The sequence below is a fragment of the Aquarana catesbeiana genome, linkage group LG04 (genome assembly GCF_042186555.1).
Source record: "Aquarana catesbeiana isolate 2022-GZ linkage group LG04, ASM4218655v1, whole genome shotgun sequence".
NCBI lineage: Eukaryota > Metazoa > Chordata > Amphibia > Anura > Ranidae > Aquarana > Aquarana catesbeiana.
The window spans coordinates 675,998,197-676,018,879 of NC_133327.1; the positions used below are offsets into that span (position 1 = coordinate 675,998,197).

Below are 20,683 nucleotides of genomic sequence, written 5' to 3' on the forward strand. Positions count from 1 at the left end.
TTGTCCAGAACTTCAGATTCTAAAAAAGATGCTTAAAGGTGTGTGTGATGGTGACTTAACCTTCCCGAGTGAGTTTAATCATTAAAGTCTTTAAAAAAAAAACCCTTCTTGTCTAGAGGGAATACAAGCAGACCTCGCATGAAGCTGCAAGATTCACTTTCATTATATATTATATATATTATAATATATGTATATATGTATATATATATATATATATATATATATATATATATATATATATATATATATATGCATATAAATATATATATATATATATATATATATATATATATATATATATATATTTATACAGTATCTCACAAAAGTATGTACACCCCTCACATTTTTGTAAATATTTTCTTCTATCTTTTCATGTGACAACACTGAAGAAATGACACTTTGCTACAATGTAAAGTAGTGAGTGTACAGCTTGTATAACAGTGTAAATTTGCTGTCCCCTCAAAATAACTCAACACACAGCCATTAATGTCTAAACCGCTGGCAACAAAAGTGAGTACACCCCTAAGTGAAAATGTCCAAATTGGGCCCAATTAGCCATTTTCCCTCCCTGGTGTCATGTGACTCATTAGTGTTATAAAGTCTCAGGTGTGAATGGGGAGCAGGTGTGTTAAATTTGGTATTATCGCTCTCACTCTCTCATGCTGGTCACTGGAAGTTCAACATGGCACCTCATGGCAAAGAACTCTCTGAGGATCTGAAAAAAAAAATTGTTGCTCTACATAAAGATGACCTAGGCTATAAGAAGATTGGCAAGACCCTGAAACTGAGCTGCAGCATGGTGGCCAAGACCATACAGCGGTATAACAGGACAGGTTCCACTCAGAACAGGCCTCACCATGGTCCACCAAAGAAGTTGAGTGCACGTGCTCAGCGTCATATCCAGAGGTTGTCTTTGGGAAATAGACGTATGAGTGCTGCCAGCATTGCTGCAGAGGTTGAAGGGGTGGGGGGTGGAGTCAGCCTGTCAGTGCTCAGACCATACGCCGCACACTGCATAAAATTGGTCTGCATGGCTGTCGTCCCAGAAGGAAGCCTCTTCTAAAGATGATGCACAAGAAAGCCCGCAAACAGTTTGCTGAAGACAAGCAGACTAAATACATAAATTACTGGAACCATGTCTTGTGGTATGATGAGACCAAGATAAACTTATTTGGTTCAGATGGTGTCTAGCGTGTGTGGCGGCAACAAGGTGAAGAGTACAAAGACAAGTGTGTCTTGCCTATAGTCAAGCATGGTGGTGGGAGTGTCATGGTCTGGGGCTGCATGAGTGCTGCCAGCACTGCAAAGCTACAGTTCATTGAGGGAACCATGAATGCCAACATGTACTGTGACATACTGAAGCAGAGCATGATCCCCTCCCTTCAGAGACTGGGCCGCAGGGCAGTATTCCAACATGATAACGACCCCAAACACCTCCAAGACAACCATTGCCTTGTTAAAGAAGCTGAGGGTAAAGGTGATGGCCTGGCCAAGCATGTCTCCAGACCTAAACCCTATTGAGCATCTGTGGGGCATCCTCAAACGGAAGGTGGAGGAGCGCAAGGTCTCTAACATCCACCAGCTCCGTGATGTCGTCATGGAGGAGTGGAAGAGGACTCCAGTGGCAACCTGTGAAGCTCTGGTGAACTCCATGCCCAAGAGGGTTAAGGCAGTGCTGGAAAATAATGGTGGCCACACAAAATATTGACACTTTGGGCCTAATTTGGACATTTTCTCTTAGGGGTGTACTCACTTTTGTTGCCAGCGGTTTAGACATTAATGGCTGTGTGTTGAGTTATTTTGAGGGGACAGCAAATTTACACTGTTATACAAGCTGTACACTCACTACTTTACATTGTAGCAAAGTGTCATTTCTTCAGTGTTGTCACTGAAGAAATGACTAATAAAACATTTGAAAAAAATATATTTACAACATACTAACATCTCAGCAAACTCGGTTAGGTGAGGGTTATAGGCTTTTTCCATAGATAGACAAGAATCCAAAATCCAAGCAGCGCTGGAGAACCTTCTCAAAATATTCTGCATCCTTAAATTTTGCAGGATCCCATAAGAAGGTCCAATAATGTCATCACCACCTTCAGGAAGGTAAACCATTTTTTTTTTTACATTTTAATTTATGTTTTATAGCCTTCACTGAGCATTAATCCGGGAGACGGGTCTGCAACATCAACCAACCCTGCAATTAATTCTTTTTTTTTACTAATTGTTTGGAATTAAATACACAAGCCATAGTCTCCAAGCTCTTCCACACATGTTCTGGAGTCTACCGATTAGAGTAAATACAAAATCCATGTACATAACCAGTCTTTGAAGACTGATACGGACCTAAATACATACTTTAAATTGTATAACATAACAGAAAAACTCGAATTCTTCAAAGAAAATTTATGGCCAACATATATTAACAACGCAAATATTTTCTTTGCAGATTTGTTTTTGGGGGGTATAGAGTTTACAATATCTGTCCCAGTCCATAGCCGTCTTCAAGATAGTATCCTTATTTAAAATATAGCCTAACTGTTTTGATACACTAAATACATTTAATTCCCGTTAGACGGCCAAACCTTTAATTTTGACAAATTGAAATGGAAACACTCATGGTACAAAAAGTATATTTAAACCCAATACTTTGCAATTATTTTAGATAGAGTTTTTTAACTGGGGTGCCATTTGGGTTTCCCTGGAGTGCCGTGAGCAATGGGACCCAATTTGCTCTGGATTCAATTAAGGGGGCTCTAGGATGGGGGGAGTGGCTGTGTGATGGGGGGGGGGGGGCTGTGTGATGAGGGATCTGTGTGATTGGGGGACTTTGAGATGGGGGGGCTTTGTGATTGTGATTTGGGGGGGCTGTGTGATGGGGGGAACTGTGTTATTGGGGGGCTTTGTGATTGGGGGACTGTGTGATTTGGGGGCCTCTGTGATGAAGGAACTGTGTGACTGGGGGGGCTCTGTGATGGGGGGGAAGTGTGATTTCGTGGCTTTGTGATGGGGAACTGTGTGATGGGGGGCTCTGTGATGGGGGAACTCTGTGATTGGAGGGCTCTGTGATGGGGGGACTGTGTGATTGAGGGGCTCTGTGATGGGAAGACAGCGTGATTGGGGGGGCTCTGTGATGGGAACTGTGTGATTGGGGGGCTCTGTGATGGGAACTGTGTGATTGGGGGGCTCTGTGATGGGGTCTGTGTGATTGGGGGGCTCTGTGTTATTGGGGAACTCTGTGATGGAGGGACTGTGTTATTGGCGGGCTCTGTGATGGGAGGGACAGTGTGATTTTGCAGCTCTGTCATGGGGGAACTGTGTGATTGGGGGGGGGGCTCTGTGATGGGGGGGACTGTGTTATCGGGGAGCTCTGTGATGGGGGAATGTTTGATTTGGGGGCTCTGTGATGGGGGACTGTGTGATTGGGGGGGGGCTCTGTGATGGGGGGTCTGTGTTATCGGGGAGCTCTGTGATGGGAGAATGTGTGATTTGGGGAGCTCTGTGATGGGGGACTGTGTGATTGAGGGGCTCTGTAATGGGGAGACAGCGTGATTGGGGGGCTCTGTGATGGGGACTATGTGATTAGGGGGCTCTGTGATGGGGAGTCCGTGTGATTGGGGAGCTCTGTGATGGAGGGACTGTGTTATTGGGGAACTCTGTGATGGGGGGACTGTGTGACTGGGGAGCTCTGTGATGGGGGGACCTTGTGATTGGGGAGCTCTGTGATGGGAGGACTTTATGATTGGGGAGCTGTGTGATTGGGGGTGGTCTATGATGGGGGGACAGTGTGATTCAGGGTTCTGTGATGAGGGAACTGTGCAGTGATGGGTGACTCTAATGTGATGTTGAGACCCTAAAGTGACGGGGAGACTCAGACATGACGGGGGGCTCTCATTTCTAGGAAGGTCGTTGATGTACAGGACGGACACTGATGTGATGTGGGGGTTCTCTGATGTAATGGGGGCCTTTGAATTGAAGGGGGCCTCTTATGTGATGGGGACCTCTGATGTGGTTAATTTCATCAAGGTGATTGTGTGCATCATTCCAGACTCAGGTTTGCCACTGATAAGTAAAATTTACTTTTTTATTATTATCTTCATTTAAGATTGGGGATGCCTCCAAATTTTGCATATTTTTAAACGGTGACGGAACTGAAAAAAGCTTGAAAAATGGTGGAGTATGGAATGGTTAGAACCCTTGTCTGGTTTATTTTGCCATCTACATCCCTTTGGAGAGATTTCCCTTCATTTTCTTTCTTTTTTTTTGATAGGTTATGGAATGGGTTAAACCTGTCAGGTTTCCTCTTTTTTTTTTTCTTTGTTGTCTGCATTCCACTGGGGAGACTTTCCTTCACTTCCTATCCCAGAGACACAACAGGAAGTGAGAGAAAAACCTCCATCCGAGGTGAGGAGAAATCTATTCTCAGACCATTACTACTGAAACAGGTGACTCCACTGATGACTTCCCCTCTAGTCCTGTTCTGGCAAAAATTGGAAGAATTGGAAAATCCAATTACGTTCTGTCCCGGTGACAATGGGGGTTCCCCAATTGAGAAAATTAGAAATGTAAAGAATTTTTTTTTCACTATGCTATCTGCACCTACATTAAGTCATATGGCGATTCCCATACCTTACTGAATTCTTAGAAAATATCACATGGCATACCTCGTGTGGGTGACGATGTCTGTCAGGGCTCCGCCTTCCAAGAATTCCATGACCACCCACAGTTCATCTCCAACCAGATAACTGTTATACATATCCACAACATTCTCATGGTGATAGTCCCTCATGATTACTACCTGTGGATACAACAACAAAAATTCATTTGTTTGAACTCTTGAACCATTATATATTTTCTTTATTTAACCCCTTTGCGCCTAAGGGGAACACAAATCTTAATGCCTCAACCCAACTTTGCAACGTTGACATGTATTAGTAAAGCCGTACATATCATCACAGCTACTTTGTGCATCCAGGTGGATTATACCGCATTTTTTTTTTCAGGACAAATTGAGCTTTCATTTGGTGGTAAATGGTAATGGTTATCTCTTGATTTTTTTTTTTTTATTATCAAAAGAAAATTGTCCTAAAATGTAAAAAAAAAGAAGAAGAAGAATTTACCCCCTTCCTGACCAGAGCATTTTTTGCGATTCGGCACTGCGTCGCTTTAACTGGCAATTGCGCGGTTGTGCGGCGCTGTACCCAAATAAAACTGACGTCCTTTTTTTCCCCACAAATAGAGATTTCTTTCGGTGGTATTTAATCACCTCTGCTTTTTCTATTTTTTGAGCGATAAACAAAAAAAGAGCGATAATTTTTAAAAAGAAGCAATATTTTGTACTTATATATAAATATCCCCCAAAAATATATAAAAAAACAAATTTTTTTCTCAGTTTAGGCCGATATGTATTCTTCTACATATTTTGGTAAAAAAAAAAAATCGCAATAAGCGTATATTAATTGGTTTGCGCAAAAGTTATAGCATCTACAAAATAGGGGATAGATTTGTGGCATTTTTATTATTCATTTTTTTTTTTTTTATTAGTAATGGCGGCGATCTGCGATTTTTATCGTGGCTGCGACATTATGGCGGACACATCGGACACTATTTTTGGACCATTGTCTTTTATACAGCGATCAGTGCTATAAAAATGATTATGCACTGATTACTATGTAAATGACACTGGCAGGGAAGGGGTTAAACACTAGGGGGGCGATCAAGGGATTAAGTGTGTCCTAGGGAGTGTTTCTAACTGTGGGGGGGGGGGATGGGCTTCCACTGACATGACAGTGATCACTGCTTCCGATGACAGGGGGCAGTGATCTATGTCATGTCACTAGGCAGAACGGGGAAATGCCTTGTTTACATAGGCATCGCCCCGTTCTTCCGCTCCACACCACAATCGCGGGCCGCTGGTGAACATTGAGTTCCCGGGATCCACGGGCACGCTCCCGCGGCAGGCGCGCGCGCGCCCGATAGGCGGCAATTTAAAGGGGACATACAGGTACGTCCATTTGCCTGCCTGTGCCATTCTGCCGACGTATATCTGTGTGCGGCGGTTGGCAAGCGGTTAAAAATGTAGCTGTATATTTCTTGCTACTACTATAACCTTACTACCGAAGAACAACACAAAATAAATTCTCCTGCTCCCGATGATCGCAGCGCTACCACATGTGTGTGTTATTTGTTGTTTGCACCTGTAGTACAGCCCAAAAACAATAGTGCGCATTTTCCAAAAAAACACTGGCCCTAACCTTAGACCATAACCTTAACCCAAACACTAACCCTGGCACTGACCTAGATCAAACCTTGATCTAAGTATTTTTTTTTTTATTATTATTATTATTTTTTTTTCCTTAAACTGTACACATTTTTTTTTCTCTCCCTGCAAGGACAGAGAAAGATACAATGTATCTCTCTCCTCCATTCATAGAGAGAAAACACAGGGGCGGGCTTCAGAGTGACTGATCACTGGCATAGCCAATCAGAGGCTACCACAGGGATCAGGTGACCTAGAATCAGAAGTTCCGGGTTCCGATCATTAGAACGGAGGCCGGGGCTCTCGGTGAGACCCCGGTCTCTGCGCTGGGAGCACACCGTGCGGCGAGCTCCCAGCACAAAGAGATACGCAAATATGCGCCCCCCCCTCCCCCCGCACGCGCGGAGAAAAGCCCCGTCCAGTGGGGCCGCATATTTGTCTTACATCGGCGCCAAGGGGTTAAATAGTGCATGTATATTATGCATATCATACGCACTGCAGGGACACTTCCTAGGATTGCTTTTGCATTACAGAGCATCGCCCGTCCAAAAAGAAAGATACCGGGACCATGTCTGTAGCTGCAGCCATCATCCCAGCATCACCACTCGAGGTCCAGGACGTCATATCACGTCCTACGGGTAGAAGGACATTTTTTTTTCTAAAAAAAAAACCCCTTACATTTGAAAAACCACTGTACAAATATCGTGTGACATAAAAAATTGCAACACCCAACATTTTATTCTCTAGGGCTTCTGCTTAAAAAAATATATAATGTTTGAGGGTTCTAAGTAATTTTCTAGCATATAATGTTCATGGTACACGCGAAAACGTTTATGAATCTGGCACAAGCATGTGTGCGAAGTGGAGTGAGCTATTTTTTCATGTGCGTAACTTGTACTTTTAATTTAGACCCCTTTCACACTGGGGCCGCCCGCAGTAAAGCGCCGCTCGTTTTAGCGGCTCTTTGCCGCTGTTTAAGCGACGCTTTTTGCCAGCTAGCGGGGAGCTTTTAACCCCTAAAAAAAAATGGGTTAGAAACTCCAGTTTTGCGTCGCTTCCGAAGCGATTTTCAGGCGCTTCCGAAGCGCTGCCCATTCATTGCAATGGGCGAGGGCGTTTTGAGATCGCTGTATACATCGCTCCCAAACCTGCCCCAAAGATGCTGCTTGCAGGACTGTTTCTAAAAGTCTCGCCAGTGCACCGCCCCAGTGTGAAAGCGCCAATTGCAATGAATGGGAGGCAGTTTTTAGCTGCTTTACAGGCGCTATTTCAAGCGCTAAACGCCTGAAAACTGCCTCAGTGTGAAAGGGGCCTTAGTAATAGACTCTAAGCATGTAAAGATTTCAAAGCAGAACCTTGGCAAAAGAGTTGGGCGAACAGTTCGAGCCGCGCAGCCCCAACATTGTCTGCTTCCCCCATTCGTCGAACACCCGAATTTGCGGGGCGCTCAGCAGGATGTTCGGCCGGTGATGTCACAAGAGGGGTTGTGTCACCAGGTGATGTGACCAGGTGGCCTCACCCCTTACCTATTTAAGAACTGTCAAACCCTAACTGACAGCGTGAGGAGAAAAAAAAAGGCGATCACCGGCTTCTGTTGAAGAGGAAGAGGCGAAGCTGCCTCATCTGTGCCCACCAGTACCGCCTGCCAGCGCCACCTGCCAGTGCCCACCAATCAGTGCCCACCAGTACATAACAGTGCAAGCAATCAGTGGCACCTATCAATGCACACGAGTGCCACCTATCAATGCCTCATCAGTGCCACCTAGCAGTGCTGCCTATCAGTGTCACCTACCAGTGCCCATCAGTGCCACCCATCAGTGCCAGCTATCAGTGCCACCTAGCAGTGCTGCCTATCAGTGTCACCTACCAGTGCCCATCAGTGCCACCCATCAGTGCCAGCTATCAGTGCCACCTAGCAGTGCTGCCTATCAGTGTCACCTACCAGTGCCCATCAGTGCCACCCATCAGTGCCAGCTATCAGTGCCACCTATTAGTACCGCCCATCAGTGCCCACCAATGCCACCTATCAGTGCCCACCAGTGCCACCTCATCAGTGCCCACCAGTGCAGCCTATTAGTGCCCATCAGTGCTGCCTTATCAGTGCCCACCAGTGCCAACTCATCAGTGCCCACCAGTGCAGCCTCATCAGCGTACATCAATGAAGGAGAAAAATTACCTGTTTGCAAAATGTATTAACAAAATATAAAACGGTTTTGGATTTTTATTTTTTTTTTTTTACATATCGGTCTTTTTAAAGAATTTTAACAAAAAATAAAAAACCCAGAGGTGATCAAATACCACGAAAAGAAAGCTCTATTTGTGGGAAAAAAAATGATAAAAATGTCATTTGGGTACAGTGTTGTATGACCGCGTAATTGTCATTCAAAGAGTGACAGCGCTAAAAGCTGAAAATTGGTCTGGGCAGGAAGGGGGTTCAGGTGCCCAGTAAACAAGTGGTTAATAGGGTTCGCGGTTCGGGTCTGAACTTTTGCAATGTTTGAGAGTTCGGGCGGGCACCGAAAACCAAGGAATGTTCGGCCCGACTCTAAACCTGGCAATACAAATAAAACTATTTTTCACCCGCTGACCCATTGTGCTGCCATAAGATCGTTCTGATCGATACAGAATTCAGCAACTCCAAATTATATTGAATCCTGACCATCTTTTTGTAAATATTCATTAAACTTTTTTTTTTTCCAATAACACAATCGTATCAATGGGCCAAAAGCCTTGAAATGAAACCTTCTACTGTAGGTCATAAAGTAGAAGTAAACCACGTACCTCATTGAAGAGCAGTTCCCTTCTCTGCTGTTTCCTGAGATCCATTTTTTTCACAGCGACTTGCTTCCCCGTGTGTTTCTCGGTGGCGATACAAACGATTCCCGTGGAGCCCTCCCCGATTTTAATAAAGTCATCCAAATACTCTCGGGGGTCTCCAGGACTGACCACCAGCTGCAGAGCTGCCCTAAACTGTTCGTGAGAGACTCTAGATGGCTGCTGATCGGAGGCTGAGCCCCAACTGGGAGGGGGGTAGACACTGGACGTTGTACTGGGAGAACTGGGGTACGAACTTGTGGACATGAAATGGGGGCTCCCATGAAGTTGGGGTTGGTGGTAGGGAGATGGCTTATGGTAAACTGATGGATACTGGTAACTACTTGAGGGGTAATTGGGCTTGGTTTGGGATTGAGGTAGCTTTGTAGGACCTCGAGGATATGTATCAGATCCGGTGAGCGGAGGGCTCATGGATACCTGTGCTCGGTCGTAGTCTGCCTGTAAAAACAAATGAGAAATCAAATGTTGTATATGTGCTGTGTACAGAATATACAGATTTGTGTTATTGTTCTTTGCTAGAGGACAGTTGACAAAAAAAACAAAGAAAATTCCGAGTTCACTTACCAGCCAGCCTGCAACAACCCCAATTGTCCTGTCTAACAGTTCACATTAATACAAGGGGTTTAGTTTGCACATATTTGCAAATATAGGCGGAGGCTGCAGAGAAGACATGTGCAGAGCGGAAAAATCATTTTTGTTTAGTTTCGATTCGTTATTTGCATAAATTTGTTTAATTCATTTTCGGAATTTGTTTATTCAAATCCAAATTTTTTAAATGTTATTTGAAGTGCATTTGAATCAAATTCTATTTGAAATTTGAATTTTGGAAGATGGTTATATTCTTTCTATTCCATTCTATTATTTATTTTTATTCTATCCTTTTCTATTATATTCTATTATTTTCTATTCTATCCGAATTCAAATTTTTTCTATTCGAAATTCGAATTTTGGAAAACGGTTATATTGTTATATTCTGTTTTATTCTTTTCTATTGTTTATTCTATTGTTTTCTATTCTATTGTTTTCTATTCTTTTAGAAATTTGAATTTCGGAAGATGGTTATATTCTATTTATTCTATTCTATTGTTTTTTTCTATTATATTCTTTTCTATTCTAGTCAATTCTTTTCAATTATTTTCTATTCTATTTTATTATTTTCTATTCTTTTCGAATTAGAATTTATTTTATGCAAATTTTGGGAATTGGTTATATTCATTTCTATTCTATTCGAATTTAAATTTATTCTATTTGAAATTAGAATTTCAGAAGATGGTTATATTCAATTTTATACTATTCTGTTCTATTCCTTTGTTTTATTTTCTATTTTATTCTGTTCTTTTATTTTCTATTCTGTTTTACTTTATTATATTCTATTTTGTTTTTTTTTCTATTCTGTTCCTCTATTTTATCCTTTTTTTATATTCTATTTTTTTATTCTATTTTTTTCTATTCTTTTCTGTTTTACACCATTATATTATATTCTTTTCTTTTTTATTCGTCAATTCTTTTCAATTATTTTCTATTCTATTATTTTCTATTCTACTCGAATTAGAATGTATTTTATTCAAATTCTGGGAATTGGTTATATTCTTTTCTATTCTATTCGAATTTAGATTTATTCTATTTGAAATTCAAATTTCAGAAGATGGGTATATTCAGTTTTATTCTATTCTATTTTTTATTCTATTCCTTTATTTTCTATTCTGTTCTGTTTTAATCTATTATATTCTACTTTTTTTATTTTCTATTCTGTTCCTCTATTTTATCCCTTTTTTTTCTATTAAAATATTTTTTTTTTATTTCTTTTTTTTTCTATTCTTTTATTTTCTATTCTGTTCCTCTATTTTATCCTTTTTTTCTATTCTATTTTTTTTAATTCTATTTTTTTCTATTCTTTTATTTTCTATTCTGTTTTACGCTTTTATATTCTTTTCTATTCTAGTCAATTCTTTTCAATTATTTTCTATTCTATTTGAATTAGAATGTATTTTGTTTAAATTTTGGGAATTGGTTATATTCTTTTCTATTCTATTCGAATTTAAATTTTTTCTATTTGAAATTCGAATTTCAGAAGATGGTTATATTCAATTCTATTCTATTCCTTTATTTTCTATTCTATTTTATTCTGTTCTTTTATTTTCTATTCTGTTCTGTTTTATTCTATTATATTCTATTTTGTTTATTTTCTATTCTGTTCCTCTATTTTATTCCTTTTTTCTATTAAAATATTTTATTTCATTTTTTTCTATTCTTTTATTTTCTATTCTGTTCTGTTTTACTCTATTATATTCTTTTGTTTTCTATTCTATTCTTTTCTATTGCTTTATTTTCTATTTTATTTTATTCTCTTTGGAAATTCGAATTCGATTCGAATTTGAATCAAAAACTATTTGAATTTGATTCAAAAACAATTCAAATTCAATTCGAAAACTTTTTGGATTCAAATTTCATCCTGAATTTCAATTTGTTATTTCGGATTTGTTTAAAATTGTTATTATTGTAATTTGGAAATTCAGATCCAAATTTACAAATAACTAAAAATTTGTCCGAATTTTAAATTCGTAATGAAACGAACCGCACATGTCTACTGCAGAGGCCACGTCACAGCACCCCAGTGTGCCGCAGTTCTAACTATAATTCTGAGTGCGTCCTGAGTTGGAGGGCATATATAATAATGGATAGATTACGAGCAGGTATGCCTGGAGGGAGCCCACCCTTCCCTATATATATGGGGGTCTCATGCTCACACATGCCCCCCCCTTGAGCCGCACTCACCAACTTTCCATGACCCCATACTACAATAAGTGGGTCTATTAGCGCATTGTGACCTCTCCTGATGAAGTCACAATGACGAAACGCGTTGGGTGACAAGTTGCAGAAATTGCTGAATCATGGATAAACAATTTTGTTTTTGTTTGTATCTACCAAACCAAGGTGGAGCTCAATGAGCCGGAGAGCAGGAGCACTAAAAAGTAGTAAACTGCAAGCGCTAGGGTAAGAATTTTAACCACTTGCTGACCAGCCGCCGCACTTTTACTGCGGCAGAATGGCATGGCTGGGCGAAACGACGTTATGTAACGTCGATTCGCCCTATGGCCACTAGGGAAGCGCGCGCCCGCTGCTCGCCCCCGGAGCTGATGCGAGTGCCCGGTGGTCGCGATCACCGCCGGGCTCCCGTGATCGCTGGTGTAAGCACACAGTTTCTGGTTCTCTGAGGGGAGAAGAGACAGATCATCTGTTCATACAAAGTATGAACAACGATCTGTCATCTCCCTTAGACAGTCCCATCCCCCCTTCAGTTAGAACACAGAGAGGGAACACAATCAACCCCTTGATTGCCCCCTAGTGTTAACCCCTTCACTGCCAGTGACATTTTTACAGTAATCAATGCATTTTTAGTGCACTGATCGCAGTATAATTGCCAATGGTCTCAAAAATGTGTCAAAAGTGTCCGATGTGTCCGCCATAATGTCGCAGTCCCAATAAAAATCGCAGATCGCCGCCATTACTAATAAAAAAATTAATAATAAAAATGCCATAAAACTATTCCCTATTTTGTAGACGCTATAACTTTTGCAAAAACCGATCAATATACGCTTATTGCGTTTTTTATTACTAAAAATATATAGAAGAATACATATCGGCCTAAACTGAGGAAAAAAATCGTTTTTTTTTTAAAAAAATGGGGATATTTATTATAGCAAAAAGTACAAAATATTGCGTTTTTTTCAAAATCATCGCTCTTTTTTTGTTTATAGCGCAAAATATAAAAACCGCAGAGGTGATCAAATACCACCAAAAGAAAGCTCTATCTGTGGGAAAAAAAGGACATCAATTTTGTTTGGGTGCAACGTCGCACGACCGCGTAATTGTCAGTTAAAGCGACGCAGTGCCGAATCGCAAAAAATGGCCTGGTCATTCAGCAGCCAAATCTTCCGGGGCTGAAGTGGTTAAAGAGGACCTGCACCCTTATTATCAAAAAGAACATCTTATTCCCCCCCCCCCAGCATATAAATATGAAAAAAACATACTAGTCTTGAGATTTACGAATACCGAGTTCATTGTTAGGGTTTACATATCCTTTAAGAACATGGACTTTTGAAAAAAAAAAAAAAGAATTTACTTATAAAAACATTTTTTTTTTTTTAACAGCTTAAGGACCGCCCCACCTACATTTACTGTGGCAGGGTGGGCCTTTAGTGCAAAAAACAGGTATGTGATTTTTTAAATTATATTATTATTATTATTATTATACAGGATATCATTATACTCATCCCTGCAAAGCAGGGAACAGAAACAAAGAGATCTCTTAGTAAAAGCAATGACACTGTACACACATTACATATTGTTTACACAGTTAACCCTTTGATTGCCCCTAGATGTTAACCCCTTCACAGGCAGTGTCTTTAGTACAGTGACAGTGTATAGTATTATCACTGATCACTGTATTAGTGTGACTGGTGATGTCAGTGGCAGTTTGTCAGCTCCCCCCTCCCCCAGCGTCAGATTGCCCTCTGCACTACCGATGCCCCATTATAGGTCACTGATCACCCCCATTAGTAGTGTAAAAAAAAATATTTTGTAGACGCTATAACTTCCATGCAAACCAATCAATATACACTTATTGGGATTTTTTTTGTTTTACCAAAGACATGTAGCAGAATACATTTTGGCCAAAATTTATGAAGCAGTTTGATTTTATTCTGTTGAATATGTTTTATAGCAAAAAGTAAAAAAATATGTTTTTTTTTTTTTCTTTTTGGTCTATTTATATTGCAAAAAATAAAAACTGCAGAGGTTATCAAATACTGCCAAAAGAAATCTCTATCTGTGTGAAAAAATGAATATAAATTTCATTTGGTTACAATGTTGCATGACCGTGCAATTACCAGTTAAAGTAGCGCAGTGCTGCATAGCAAAAAATGGCCTGGTCATGAAGGGGGGTAAAACCGCCCGGAGATCAAGTGGTTAAGAGTGTTACAATATATTAAATTTTTGGTTTTGGGCTTATTATTGCTTTAATGCTAAGGCTCCATTCACACCTGAGTGCTTTGTGCGGCAAAAAATGTGGCGCACTTACTGTGACATTCATTGCTAATGACACCCCAAACGCAGCAAGAAGACACATCAAAAAATGGGGAGTTAAAAAACACAGGAAGAGGAGCTTCATTTTTTGGTAGATTTAGAAGTCAACCCTATTGGGAAAAAGAAAAAGAATAATGGCACCCTACCTGGAAAAAAAAAAGAATAACGGCACCCTATTGGGAAAAAAAAAAAAAAAAGAATAATAGCACCCTATCTGGAAAAAAAGAATGGAACCCAACCTGGAAAAAAAAGAATAATGGTAACCTATCTGGGAAAAAAATAATAATAGCACCCTATCGGGGAAAAAAAAAAGAATAATGGCACCCTGCCCGGAAAAAAAAAAAGAATATTGGCACCCTACCTGGGAAAAAAAAGAATAATGGCACCCTATCGGAAAAAAAAAAAAAAGAATATTGCACCCTACCTGGAAAAAAAAAAGAATAATGGCACCCTATCGGTAAAAAAAAGAAAAGAATAATGGCACCCTACCTGGGAAAAAAGAAAGAAAAGAAAAATAGTATCCTATCTGGAAAAAAAAGAATGGCACCCTACCTGAAAAAAAAGAATAATGGCACCCTACCTGGAATAAAAAAAGAATAATGTTACCCTTCCGGAAAAAAATAAAATTAATGGCACCCTATCTGGAAAAAAAAAACAAAAAGAATATTGCATCCTACCTGGAAAAAAAAAGAATAATGGCACCCTATCGGTAAAAAAAAAAAAAGAATAATGGCACCCTATCGGTAAAAAAAAGAAAAGAATAATGGCATCCTATTGGGGGGAAAAAAAGAATAATGGCACCCAATCTGGAAAAAAAAGAATGGCACCCTACCTGAAAAAAAAAGAATAATGGCACCCTACCTGGAATAAAAAAAGAATAATGTTACCCTTCCGGAAAAAAATAAAATTAATGGCACCCTATCTGGAAAAAAAAAACAAAAAGAATATTGCATCCTACCTGGAAAAAAAAAGAATAATGGCACCCTATCGGTAAAAAAAAGAAAAGAATAATGGCATCCTATTGGGGGGAAAAAAAGAATAATGGCACCCAATCTGGAAAAAAAAGAATGGCACCCTACCTTGAAAAAAAAAGAATAATGGCACCCTATCGGGAAAAAAAGAATGGCACCCAACCTGGAAAAAAAAGAATAATGGCATCCTATCAGAAAATAGTGTCAAAAAATGTATCTAAAATTTCATTTGGGTACAGCGTTGCACGGCCGCTTACCAGTTAAAGTAATGCAGTGCCGAATAGCAAAAAACAGACAAGTGGTTAAGCAAGTTACAATATATTAAATGTTTGTTTTTTGGGTTTAATATCACTTTAATGCTAAGGCTCAATACACACCTGAAAAACACGTGTCGCGCTTACAGCGCAATTCATTATTAATGGCATCCCAAACGCAGCACATCAAAATGGGGAGTAAAAAAATGCGGGTAGAGAAGCTTCTTGGGCGCTTTCCCGCGTGTAGGGCAGCCCATTGTAATAAATGCGTGTAGGCAGCCCATTGTGATAAATGCTTGTAGGGCGGCCCGTTGTGTATTTGCGTGTAGCACGGAAAAGCAAGAAAACATGCAAAAAAAAAAAAAAATGCATGCATGCAGGAGATGCTGGAGGTGAATGCGGCCCAACAATGGTAGATTTAGGGGACTCCTTCCCACTTATCTCATCACAACTGTTACAAAACATCTTCCTTCTCCTCAATACATTGTAAATGATATCTTTACAATGCGATCCCTTCAGCGACGTACGCTCAACACTACGAGCTCGGCTCGTCTAACGCGCGTCTATAATGCATTACTATTACAAATAATTATGGCGCTGAATTCATTTAATCAGTCAATATCAGTAGCAGGGCTCGGAGATGTCCGGGGCATAAACTCGACACTACCATCAAACCCCCCCGGCATCACCGCTGGCTGTCAGCCAGGAGTCCCCTGATTCATGTTCGTTAAGCGAACATTAATCTGAATTTGGCAGCATAATCAAGGACCTAACTGAACTGTGAAATTGAATTCTGCAGTGGAACATCATATGACCGATTTATGCTAAGGCTGCAAAAAAAAAAATAAAAAAAAAATACTACTGCAGAATCACTTTGTCGCCGAACACACAATGCAAGGAGATTTTTCTATAAAAGGCAACCAATAGGAGGGAAAGAAATAAAAATAAAACAGCTTGAAAGGTATCGGTCTATTAAACATTCAGCATGGGGAGGCGAATATATTATTTTCCTGCGTTTATATAGTGCCAGCATAGTAAAACCATTCACGTCGGTCCCTTGCCTTTCCAGGAGTTACATTTAGGCCCGGTCCAAACCTCACGTAGCAAGAATGAGCGTTCCCGCTCGCGATTTTTAAAGTGTGATTTACTCGTGGAAACGAGCGTCGCACATAGGGCAGCCCGTGGGCAGTCCATATGCCTGTCTGTCACCCATAAGAAGCTCCTGCTCCTTTTTGGATGACAAGCTCAGCACGATTTTTATCTGTGCGTTCTGTTGTGATTCTGTCACCTGATAATCGTGGCAGAATCACGTTGCGTTTGGGGTGCCATTAAGAATAATGACATCCTACCTGATCTGATGTGCGGGGGGGGGGGGGGGACTCTGATGGAAGATGGGGCTCTGATGTGATGAGGGAGATTATGTTCTGAAAGGGAGGTTCTGATGTGATGGGGGGACTCTGATGTGATGGAGGGCTTCTGATGTGATGGGGGGACTCTGATGGGAAGGTGGGGCTTCTGATGTGATGGGGGACTATGATGTGAAGGGTGGGGCTTCTGATGTGATGGGGGACTATGATGTGAAGGTGGGGCTTCTGATGTGATGGGGGGACTCTGATGGGAAGGTGGGGCTTCTGATGTGATGGGGGACTCTGATGTGAAGGTGGGGCTTCTGATGTGATGGGGGACTATGATGTGAAGGGTGGGGCTTCTGATGTGATGGGGGACTATGATGTGAAGGTGGGGCTTCTGATGTGATGGGGGGACTCTGATGGGAAGGTGGGGCTTCTGATGTGATGGGGGACTATGATGTGAAGGGTGGGGCTTCTGATGTGATGGGGGACTATGATGTGAAGGTGGGGCTTCTGATGTGATGGGGGGACTCTGATGGGAAGGTGGGGCTTCTGATGTGATGGGGGACTCTGATGTGAAGGTGGGGCTTCTGATGTGATGGGGGGACTCTGATGGGAAGGTGGGGCTTCTGATGTGATGGGGGACTCTGATGTGAAGGTGGGGCTTCTGATGTGATGGGGGGACTCTGATGTGAAGGGTGGGGCTCCTGATGTGATGGGGGGACTATGATGTGAAGGGTGGGGCTCCTGATGTGATGGGGGGACTATGATGTGAAGGGTGGGGCTTCTGATGTGATGGGGGGACTCTGATGTGAAGGTGGGGCTTCTGATGTGATGGGGGGACTCTGATGGGAAGGTGGGGCTTCTGATGTGATGGGGGACTCTGATGTGAAGGTGGGGCTTCTGATGTGATGGGGGGACTCTGATGGGAAGGTGGGGCTTCTGATGTGATGGGGGGACTCTGATGGGAAGGTGGGGCTTCTGATGTGATGGGGGACTCTGATGTGAAGGTGGGGCTTCTGATGTGATGGGGGGACTCTGATGTGAAGGTGGGGCTTCTGATGTGATGGGGGACTATGATGTGAAAGGTGGGGCTTCTGATGTGATGGGGGGACTATGATGTGAAAGGTGGGGCTTCTGATGTGATGGGGGGACTATGATGTGAAGGTGGGGCTTCTGATGTGATGGGGGACTATGATGTGAAAGGTGGGGCTTCTGATGTGATGGGGGAACTCTGATGGGAAGGTGGGGCTTCTGATATGATGGGGGGGACTCTGTAAAAAGTAGGGTGACCACGTGTCCTGGATTGCCCGGGACAGTCCCGCATGGCACCTTCATTCGGGGACAATACAGTGTCCTGGAATGAAACTGACACAGCCACCTGACGAGCCAACGATGGAATCTGTCTGTTTCCCAGCCCAGGGTGTTCAGTAGGTGTAGGCCCCGCCCAACACCCTGCAATGCATCCATACCAGACTCTTATCCAAGCATGCAGCATGGCAGGTCAGGAAAGGGGGGAGAGCCCCCTCCGAACCATACCAGGCCACATGCCCTCAACATGGGGGGGGGGGGGGGGGGCGGATGCACCTCCGCACCCAAAGCACCTTGTCCCCATGTTGATAGGGACAAGGACCTCATCACCTACAACCCTGGCTGGTGGTTGTGGGGGTATGCGGGCGGGGGGGCTTATCGGAATCTGGAAGCCCCCTTTAACAAGGGGGGCCCCCAGATCCTGCCCCATCCCTATGTGAATAGTACCCCTACCCATTCACGAAAAAAGTGTCAAAAAATAATAAAAACACAGGGACAGTTTTTGACAATATGGACTGGGGGGGCCCCACGCCCTTTTTTTTTTTTTATATTTTTTTTCAATAGCCGGATGCCAGCAATTGCAACCACAAGTCCATTTAAATGTGATTTGACTCGTTTTTTTTTTTTCTTTCGAAATCAAATTTTTTCTGCAGCATGTTCTATACATGCTACAGATGCACCACTTTACAGGCAGATTAAGGAGACCCCTCTGCCACTGTATTCAACCACTTCAGCCCGGAAGGTTTTACCCCCCTTCACGACCAGGCCATTTTTTGCAATATGGCACTGCGTTCATTTAACTGACAATTGCGCGGTCGTGCGACATGGTACCCAAATAAAGTTGATGTCCTTGTTTTCCCACAAATAGAGCTTTCCATTGGTGGTATTTGATCTAATTTCTTCATCAATTTAGCCAATATGTATTCTGCTAATTTTTTTTTTTTTTGGTAAAAAAAAATCCAAATAAGCGTATATTGATTGGTTTGCGCAAAAGTTATAGCGTCTACAAAATAGGGGATAGTTTTATGGCATTTTTATCTATTTCTTTCTTTTTTTTACTAGTAATGGCGACGATCAGCGATTTTTAGTAGAACTGCAAAATTGGGGCCGACAAATCGGACACCTAACTGACACGTTTTTGGGACCAGTGACATTTTTACAGCGATCAGTGCTAAAAATATACACTGTTACTGTACTGACACTGGCGGGAAAGGAGTTAACACCAGGAGCGATCAAAGTGTGTCCCCAGGAGGTGCTTGCTAACTGTGTGGGGGATGGACTGACTGAGGGAACACAGAGATCGGTGTTCCTGCTTAGCACGCGCGGCCCCGCTATCTATTGCACGAAATGACGTACAGGTACATTGTTTTGGGCAATAGAGCTGCCCCTGCAGCAGTATATCTGCGGTAGGCGGTCTTTAAGTAGTTAAAGGTTTTTTCATCTTTATTGTTGCACTTTAAGCATCAATAAAATCACTTCTCATGAAAAAACAAGTTTTTAAAAAAATTTGCATTGATACATGTCCCCCAAGGCAGTACCTGGACCCCCATATTCCTTTTATGGACAATTACTTGCATATAAGTGTGATGGGAGTCACTTTGGGGCGGGGTGGCCCATGGCACCCAGAATACCTTGGAGAGGTTGTGAAACCTTAGTTTCAGCTCCCCATGCACCTCCTAAGACACCCCGTGTCTATTAGGGGCACAGGGTGACTAAGAAAATGATGGAACATTGTAAGAGTTTTGTAGACTGTTGCCATGCCACCTGCAATCTGCTTAGATATGGATTTTATGGTCTTCAATGTAGGAGCCGGTCTGTCTGCTACTGGGGGCTCCTGCTATTGTGTGAAGGTGTTCTGTGTTTATACTTATGATAATGTGTATTGTGTCTTCTGAGCTAGAAGACGGTAAGTCTGACCTGAAAGGTCAGAGCTCTGAGTCACCTAGGCTGGTTAAATGACTAGTTCATGTTAATTTATGTTTCTGGTGACAGTTTGTATTGTTAGGGTAATATGATCAGGAGGGGGGGATGTCCTTCTCAAGTGTATAAAATAGAAAAAAAGAGTTCCAGCTTTGCAGCCAAACAAGGCCTGCCTAGTTCTTGGTTGTAATATGCGGCTATAATATCTAATATCTATATTCAGACTGGAGGAAGCGGTATATGGCAGAAGCACTCAAGTGGAGTGTGGGACGTTCCGTTACAATAAGCCTTCAAAATTGGCAAAAAATATAAAAAAAATATTTTTTTCGGGAAGCGGGGGGGGGGGGGGGGGGGGTGTGTCCCTGAATGGCAGTTTGGAAATGTGGTCACCCTAGTGAAAAGGGGACTCTGATGTGAAAAGATAGCTTCTGAAGTGAAAAGGGGGACCTCTGATGTGAAAGGGGGGACTGTAGTATAAAAGAGGGGGGTCTGATGTGCATGGGGGACTCTGTTGGAAGAGGGGGATCCGATGTGAGGAGGGAACTTCTGCTCTGAAATGGGGCTCTGATGTTAAAGGGGGACTCTGATGTGAAGGGGTAGCTTTTGATGTGATGGGGAGCTTCTGATGTGAAGGGGGTGACTTTTCAAGTAAAAGGGGCTTTTGATTTGAAATGAGATCTGATGTGCAAGGGGGGCTCT

General features: G+C 42.0%; 1 protein-coding gene across 3 annotated transcripts in view; it reads right to left on the reverse strand.

Moving 5' to 3' along the window:
• Nucleotides 1-20,683, reverse strand: part of PAK5 (p21 (RAC1) activated kinase 5) — a 212,384-nt gene that overhangs the window by 16,626 nt on the left and 175,075 nt on the right. For all 3 annotated transcript variants that reach the window (XM_073628637.1, XM_073628636.1, XM_073628635.1), the window contains 2 exons: nt 9,041-9,532; nt 4,665-4,798 (listed from right to left, as the gene is read on the reverse strand). In XM_073628637.1, coding sequence (XP_073484738.1) covers nt 4,665-4,798; nt 9,041-9,532 — 626 coding nt within the window. The remainder of the gene's footprint in view (nt 1-4,664; nt 4,799-9,040; nt 9,533-20,683) is intronic.